Genomic DNA, 8,772 nt, shown 5'->3' with positions numbered 1-8,772 from the left:
TGTTGTTGTTTCCATAAATTATAGAATTTTTCATTTTTGGGTGAACGATCCCTTTTAAAGGGCAAAAAAAAAAATTTGAGTTACAGACACGAAGGTAAAAGTTGAGAAAACAATATTGTCTCGTGGATTAAAGCATTATGATTTCATTCCATTGCTATTTATCATCACAAGCAACATCACTGTTTGGATTAAATGAAGGAAGAAATATAAAATACAATGTTTTAATGATGCCATTAAAAGAACTGGACATTCAATGAACACGTTTAAAAGCTCAAGATTTCACTCTACAATGAAGGAAGGTATACTTGAAAGCCCTAATTGTGTTTATGAATGAATTTTCATATGTTTTGAGTTGTGTTTTAGGGTTAAAGAAAATAAGATTTTGTTTTCTTATAGTGTATACAAACTGATTTGAATTTATGTTGAAGAAGAAGTTGAAGAAGAAGAGGGCTTCCATCCTCACAATTACAACAAGAATTTGAACTGGATGTACAGGACTAAATGGGAATCTAACTCAAATCAAAAAGACATCCTAATAATTGTTCACGTAATTATGATTGGATTACTCTGGATTATGATTATGAGACCGAGTCTGTGGAGCATGTCAAAGGGCAAATAAAGACAAATAGGCCTACTGTAAAAGTACGAGAAAATCGGATGCAGAAAATGACACCGAAAAGGACGTCAAAATATATTTAAAAAAAACAACAAACATCCAGTTCGGAAGGTGGCGGTAATGCAGATTAAGCGTGTTTTAACCCGCAGAAGAAGAGCTCCACTTCCGGTTGCTGAAGGTGACAGTAATGGCGGCGGCAGTGGTTCGCGGGATCGGCTCGAGTCTGTCGAAGAATCTGCGTGAGGTCCGCCTGCAGCTGTGCCAGATCTCAGCGGCCAGCCAGGGCACCAGGTGCAGTACTGAGGGCTTTACCAGGGGGGCTTTTAGTTACTGAGTGACTGTTCTGTGCGTATCACTCTTACACAGTGTACATGTATTAGATTTACATTATAAATACTGTCTGAAATCCTAATAAACAATATGACAAAACGATTAGCTTTTACTCATCCATTGTTATATACAGCCGGAGAGACAGCAGGTTAATGTGTGTGTAATGTGTGTGTCTGACCTCAGTGTGTTTCCCTACTGTCCACCACAGTGACCCTCAGTAATGTGTGTGTGTGTGTGTGTGTGTGTGTGCGCGCGTGTGTGTGTGTGTGTGTGTGTGTGTGTGTTAAAACACTGTGGTAATCAAATGTTCACCCATGTTCTAATTTGTTACACTGTTTATTTAAATTTAAGTTATGTTATAATATTTTGTACAATTATTTTGATGTTTTTTTATTATTATTCTATGTATTCCAAGCTTTGACAATACTGTATTATTTACAGTTATTCCTATAAAGCACTTTTGAATGAGAGAGAGAGAAAAAAAACATTAAATAATGTATCAAAATATCAAGGACATTTGTATTCCACAAATAACACATAATTTCTATCAGATGTAATGAAAATATTCTGTCAACTCAGATTCTTCATCTCTGATATTCTGATGCCAATGCCAATTTTCCTAGCATTATCAGATTTTATGCATTATCAGCAGACATCAAAATTAGTGGTTGACCGAACTTAGGTAAAGTTGGTTTTATATTCGCATATTCGCACATTCGCGGACTTCCGCGTTCAATAACTCGTGAACTAAACGTTGTTGCTACACAAAACACCTATCACATATAACTACACATATAACACCAGAAGCTACAACCTATTTTTCCTCAAATCGATCTTTCCTTCGCAGTGGACAAAATACATTGATCTCTATGCGCAGGCTTCTAAGAAGGGACCATCTGCAAAGTGCAAACCTGAAGGAAAGCTCGTTTTGAGGAAGATTAAAATATTGAAACAATGTTATTTGTGTAGGAACAATATTCAGCTCACGAGATATTGAATATCTCGGTGAATATCTGAATATAAAACCAAATTTACCCAAGGTTCAGACTGGATCATGACCTTCAGTACCACATACGTGGACAGCGCCACGAACATAGTCAAGTTTTCAAAAAAAAAAAAGTTGCCAAACAGGGTAAACATAGTTATAGGTTTGATATTTGATGCGTATTCACCTAGACTGCTTTAGTTTACTTTTGTGTATTCTACATACAGTACGCAAATATTTTTATGTAAAACTTACAGTAATTCACCAAATGGATTTTTTCATGTTCCAAAGGTTGTAGTACTTTCCTTGTGACCAGATTGACTTACTACAGGTCAAACTGTGACAACAACTCCCTTACTGTACGTACAATTGACAAATAAGTTTATGAAAAAAATACTGTGATTCGCTGTAAGTATTTTTTCGTGTTTCAAAGGTTGTAGTACTTTCCTAGTGACCAGACTGACTTACTACAGGTCAAATTGTGACAATACCACCCTTACTGTACGTACAATTGTCAAATATGTTTATGAAAAATTACTGTAATTCGCTGTAAATATTTTTTCGCGTTTCAAAGGGCGTAGTGCTTTCCTAATGACCAGACTGACTTACTACAGGTGAAATTTTGCCAATAACCCCCTTACTGTACATACAGTACACAAACATTCAGGCTAACCATAAGCTACATTAGCATTAAGCTAATTTAGCTTGCTAATCTGGTTAACATGCTTTTGTGTTCTCATTCTTACATTGAAGCCTCTCCTCGGCAGTTTAGTAAGACAGTGTCAACTGAGTGGCACAAGCTGCTAAACCACGTATCACGAGCCCCGAACCATTCCGGTCGTGGGTTCGAATCCTGTGTGGCACATGCCCAGACCGCAAGAGGTACTGTGGCCTTAAGTGGTGGTAAAGTTGCTTCTTTTCCAGATATGGTGTCTATATGTAAAGGAACTCAATAAATACCAACATGCAGCAAATGTATATAAAAATGTATAATTTTGAGTTGCTTCTCACTTGAAGTATGGACCTTATGCACTAAAACACAACTTCCCAGTGGCGCAATGAGATGAGAGTCAGGCATCTGACCCAGAGATAGTGGGTTCAAGCCCGTGTGGAACGACTTTATAAAATTGTGTGTAATGTTGTGTCATATCGATTCCTTTATTATTTAACATTGTACTAATCTTTCTTCCTCTTGGGTTAGAAATAAGTTTGTCTTGTTCATTATGTGTTCATTCTCATCTGAACTTCTGTTCATTTTTAGTTAATTTTCACCTGTACTTCTGAACCAGCTGTTTTTTCATGTATGTTCAATTTCTGCTGTTTTTACTCTTCCTGCTCTTGCTGCTGCTTCAGGGGCTTGGCCCCGTATCGCTGCTTGCAGCTATATTTCCACTTGTTCCTTAACCTGTAACCAAGAATACTAACACACACAGACACAGTTTCTTCAAGATTGGATTTGGCCAGGCTTTAACAATAAACAGGAGAGTATTCTCAAAACATCAAGATAACATGTTCTTTCTCTCACACTTTAAATCAACTGTAAAGTAAAGACTTTAACTAAGAAATGGTCTCTCAACTATAGACTTCAATGACCCCTGCTGAGACCATTGCTATCAGGGAACCCTAGAAAAGCAGATGGATGTAGTAACACCTGTTAAAGAAGTCCATATTTCATCTCTGGAAGTCGGGCTAAATGAGCAAGCACTGTTACTGCATTACTGGCATGGGCCAGACCCTTCAGTCACACCTCAGATATCAAATACAGACATTTAAAGGATACATTAAATTACATTTTCGATAATCACACTGGTAATTTCTATAACAAAGTAAAATCTCATAAGCCTAGAGAAGTCATTCAACTCATTTGATATTTAGAAGGAAAAATATTGATTAATACCTTGATTAAAATCACTCATTAGAATCCAGAATCCACTTCTTTGGGACTTCATAAAAAAAACTAAACTTGAATCATTACAATAAGGGTGTTGCTTATTTATAATGTTGAAAATATGATTAAGCTAAAATCTTTACCGTTATTTTAATCAATGAAAGAAATGTGTTGTACAAGGAACAGCAGTTCTAATACTTACTTTTATCTAAAACATTTATCAAAATGAATTGAGTAGAGTGATCACTAGGAACATACTATAATCTTTGGAACATGGAACAAGCTGAAATTACAGTAATTTTTTCATAATACTATGTATGTACTGTACTTACAGTAAGGTCGATATTGGCAATATTTAAACTGTAGTAAGTCAGTCTAATCACTAGGAAAGTACTACAACCTTTGGAATATATAAAAAAAAACATTATAGGTGAATTACAGTTTATTACATAAACATATGTAATAAACATGTAATAATGTGTATTACATAAACATATTTGATGATTGTACAGTAAGGGAGGTATTGTCAAAATGTCACCTGTAGTAAGTCAGTCGGGTCACTAGGAAAGTACTACAACCTTTGGAACATGAAAAAATACTTACGGTGAATTACAGTAATTCTTTCATAAACATATTTGATAATTGTACGTACAGTAAGGGTGGTATTGTCACAATTTGACCTGTAGTAAGTCAGTCCTTTCACTAGGAAAGTACTACAACCTTTGGAATATTAAAATAAAATCACTATAGGTGAATTACAGTTTATTTCACAAACATATGCAATAAAAATATGTAATAATATATGTAATAATATGTTTATTACATAAACCTATTTGATAATTGTACAGTAAGGGAGGTATTGTCAAAATTTCACCTGTAGTAAGTCAGTCTGGTCCGTAGGAAAGCACTACAGCCTTTTGAACACGAAAAAAAACTTACTGTGAATTACTGTAATTTTTTTAAAAACATATTTGTCAACTGTACGTACAGTAAGGGAGTTTTTGTAAAAAATCTCACCTGTAGTAAGTCAGACTGGTCACTGGGAACATGCTACAACCTTCGGATAGTAAAAAATCCCTTTGGTGAATTAATGTAATTTTATTCTAAAAAGTACTTATGTAAATTATGTACAGTGAGGCAGGTTTTATAAATACAATCATTATAATGCACTTTTTATTGTTGCTAAAGTACAATCAAGAGCATTAGAACACATAATGTGAGAGATATTTGCTGGTACATCTGTAGTTTGCGAAAATGTAGTTGTCTGTTTGCACACAATGAAAAAAAGAGACAACTTTTTAGACGGTCCCTATCTTGTTCACCACACTACATTGGACATTCAGTGAACATTCGCAAGTTTGTATGCCATTAAAACAATACTTGCCCATTTTGATCGATTGTGGAAAATGTTGTAGTTCACCATCCTTGTCCTAAAGATCATGTAGCTGCTTTTATTTTGCAAAAATATGCTTTATTGCATATGTTATTGAGACACTTTTTAAGCAAAAAAGTGTGAATGTGCGAATATAAAACCAACTTTACCTAAGTGTTGACCGATAGCTTAGAGAGCAGGGTGGCTGATATTTCAATATAATTTATATTTACTTTAATTAGTATTTAATAAATTATGAATATGAAAATACATTTGAAAAATAAATCTTTTAAATAAACGTTATACTGATACTTTAGTTTTAAGTGAATGTAAACAGTTAGTTGAGAAAACGCATGTGTAAAAGTAACGGATCCGCAGATCAGGTCTTAAAGTGACAGCAGCCTAATAAACCTGCTGCCAAATTCTGAGATAATATTAAAAATATCTATATGGCAGTTTTTCCCCATGGTATTGATTGATGTCAAATTTGTGTCCAGTGAAAATGCTGAGTGGCTGTAACTTTGGGAAACCACTAATCGCAGTGACTGGAGAGCAAAAAAGTTAATGTCAAGCCCTGCCGTTCTTCCATTTAAAGTTGCCAGATTGTGCAAATGTTGCTACATTACGAAAATTATGTCAGGACTACAGAGGAGTGTTTGAGGCAGGTATTTTTTACATGCACAAACTGTTACACACTAGCAGAAAGGTGGATAGTAAGTCCCCTTTAATAATGGAGGTCGAGTCCTATCCACAGTGAATGTCCCTGCTCTGAGCTTGACCACGCATGTTGATGATTGGTCTGTACTGTGCAGTTTATTTCTGGTTTTGAAGTGTTCATTGAGTCGCAGTCTGGATCCCTCTATTGACTTGAGGAATGGATTGTGTGTGCTCCTATAAACCAGCCTGACGATTGTTAAGTTCAACATGGACCAGGTTCTTAGTCTCATTGTAATGTTTTGCTAATTATAATTAGTTGATGTTGTTATTTCAGGGATTTTATCGAGCAGCATTATGTGACATTAAAGAAGGCAAACCCTGAGTTTCCCATCCTGATCCGAGAGTGCTCTGGAGTTCAGCCCATGCTGTGGGGTCGATATGGTAAGAAAACACTCTAGAAAACATAAGGCCGTGTGTCCACCAAAGCGGTGTTAGCCAGCTGAAAACGCCGAGCTATGGGCGCTTCAGAGCGTTTTGAGCGCAGCTTTTTTTTCAGTTGAGACTCTTTGCTTGTTATGATACGCAATATCCGCGAAAATGTTACTAGTAACTTATTTCGCACATATTTTGTTTCTGTGTTGATTCTATATTAAAATGTCGATACAATGTAACGTATTTTCTCTGGCTCTTGTTTTAAATTATTTTGTTCCGTTATAATAATGCTTGTTGTTGTTGAGGTTGTACCATAGATATATACACTAGATGTCGCCTTGGGGTTCTAGGCATGCGTCAATACCGCCGCCATCTTGGAACAGGGGTCTTGTCATAGGAAGTAGCTAGGCAACGCTGCTATCTCCGCCTGTACGTCGAATTCATGGATGATGCCGGACTTTTGTGCTGCGTATGGATGTTCACAAGAACAAAATATGAACTAGGAAGAATGTTAAAAATTAAAAGTATTTTCTCTGGACTCAATAATAAATACATGTCTGACCGTTGGAACGAACCAAAAAAACTAGAAAATCGCATTCATGCCGATTTATGCTGATTTTATTTCCGTTAGACCTTTGCCTACATTGACGCTGATACATTAAAGAGGAGGGGCTTCCCTGTTCCAAGATGGCGGCTCTATTGACCCATTCGTTCCAATGAACTGCCGTAGCCAAGGCGACATCTAGTGTATATATATCTATGTCGTTGTACAAGCAGAATGTGGCGGTTGGTCGGTGTGGTATTAGCCCCGCCCCTTCTCCACTGTGATTGGTTAAAAAGTGACAGTGATGCGTTTTACCCAAAGTTGAACATTCTTCAACTCTCGGCGACCTGTAAAAAACACTCAGCGCCTCGTTACGCTCATGGCGTTTTAAAAACACGCCGCTCTCATTGAAAACGATTGAAAAAATACGCCAGCCGCATGAAAAAAAAAAACGCTTTGGTGGACACACGGCCTAAAGCATATTCATACAAATGAGCATATATACATAATGATGCATCATCTCTCTGCCGTAGGTTTTGGTAAAGAACACAGTGTTTCGCTGGACAACATGAGCGCCGACCAAGTGGCCAAAGCACTTGAAACTGTAGTAAATGCAAAATCCTAAGTAAGCCTCATAATGTAAAATGTTGTAAATGTTATGCGTGTCACAAATGGAAAATAAATGTATATTCTAAAATGCTTGGATTTTTTTTTTTTTTTTTTTTTATGCCTTTGCCATGTGACTGCAGATAAGTGTGTGGATTTCCCATTGACCCAAAATAGATATTTTCCAGTAATCATAAATGAGACCCTGGACCACAAAACCAGTCACATGGGTACTTTTTTTAAAAATTGAGATTCATACATCATATGAAAGCTGAATAAATAATCTCTCCATTGATGTGTGGTTTGTTATGATAGGACAATATTTGGTCGAGATACAACTATTGAAAATCTGGAATCTGAGGGAGCAAAAAAATGTAAACATTGAGAAAATCTGCTTTAAAGTTGTGCATTTATGTTCACGATTGTGCTGCATTCACTCACAAAAATACATGTTTTATATATTTACGGTAGGAAATTTACTAAATATCTTCATGGAACATGATCTTTACCTAATATCCTCATGATTTTTGGCATAAAATATATTTTTTTAAATTTTGACCCATACAATGTATACTTGGATATTGCCACAGATATACCCGTGCGACTCCAGACTGGGTTTGTGGTGCAGGGGCACAAATGAGAATTAATTTTTCATGCTAGCCTGGTAACAATACAACCATATGCATAAGGATATTTTAGAACCAAACTTTCATAGCCTGTTCTCCGAACGATTGAATGTGACCACATTCCCAAATACAGTGTAAGAAAGTAGTACCTATATGCCACCGGACATAAGTTATCATTAGTATGTTTCATCCGAAAACATTTTTATGGAGTGTGGTGTATTGTGTGAACAATACACAAATATACTTTGTTTATTTTGCATATTCCCTGCACCTATATTTACTGATAATTTTTCAGAATCAACTCTGTCACATAGGCCGTTTACACCAGTTTGGTCGATCGGGTCACAAGTGGATGGCATTCCCGTTTACACCGGGCGTTTTAACCCGTCTCTTCTGTCCACTTTCAACCACTTCTGTCCTGATTTCCAAGGGAAGGGTCTATGGGCGGGTAAATGTGTTTTTTCAGATCTTTTGATCGAATTGACGAAATAAGTTTGTGCAATTTACATCTGAACACGACAGAAAAACACACGGAGAGCATCAGCTTTAGTTCCTGCTCTTAAAGCCACAAGATCAGCCGAACACTGTGAGTGTGTGTTAGACATCAGGAATGCTGAGAGAACATTGTGTTTGGTAGGATTTCTCTTCAAACCAAACTTGTGTCTTCAGCCGATAAAGTTTAAACCCCGTCCAGCTAGATGTCTTCTCATAATGTA

At 36.4% G+C, this 8,772-nt stretch overlaps 1 protein-coding gene across 1 annotated transcript; it reads left to right on the top strand.

The window, feature by feature from the left end:
- The first annotated feature begins 753 nt into the window (after positions 1 to 753).
- On the top strand, positions 754 to 7,521 carry ndufa2 (NADH:ubiquinone oxidoreductase subunit A2). Its single transcript, XM_079585624.1, has 3 exons — positions 754 to 907; positions 6,183 to 6,289; positions 7,358 to 7,521. Exons 1-3 carry the CDS (start codon positions 804 to 806, stop codon positions 7,447 to 7,449), a joined length of 303 nt encoding a protein of 100 aa, XP_079441750.1. The 5' UTR covers positions 754 to 803; the 3' UTR covers positions 7,450 to 7,521.
- The last annotated feature ends 1,251 nt before the right edge of the window (positions 7,522 to 8,772 follow it).

This window comes from Phoxinus phoxinus (assembly GCF_949152265.1).
Source record: "Phoxinus phoxinus genome assembly, chromosome: 17".
Classification (NCBI taxonomy): Eukaryota; Metazoa; Chordata; class Actinopteri; order Cypriniformes; family Leuciscidae; genus Phoxinus; species Phoxinus phoxinus.
Note: the sequence above shows the minus strand (reverse complement) of the source record. Positions and strands in the feature narration are given on the sequence as shown.

Bases quoted from the DNA above. Each gene is read 5' to 3' on its own strand.
- ndufa2 (XM_079585624.1), top strand. From the start codon at position 804: ATGGCGGCGGCAGTGGTTCGCGGGATCGGCTCGAGTCTGTCGAAGAAT. The intron at 908-6,182 runs GTGCAGTACTGA...TTGTTATTTCAG, and splicing joins GCGGCCAGCCAGGGCACCAG to GGATTTTATCGAGCAGCATT. The intron at 6,290-7,357 runs GTAAGAAAACAC...TCTCTGCCGTAG, and splicing joins CATGCTGTGGGGTCGATATG to GTTTTGGTAAAGAACACAGT.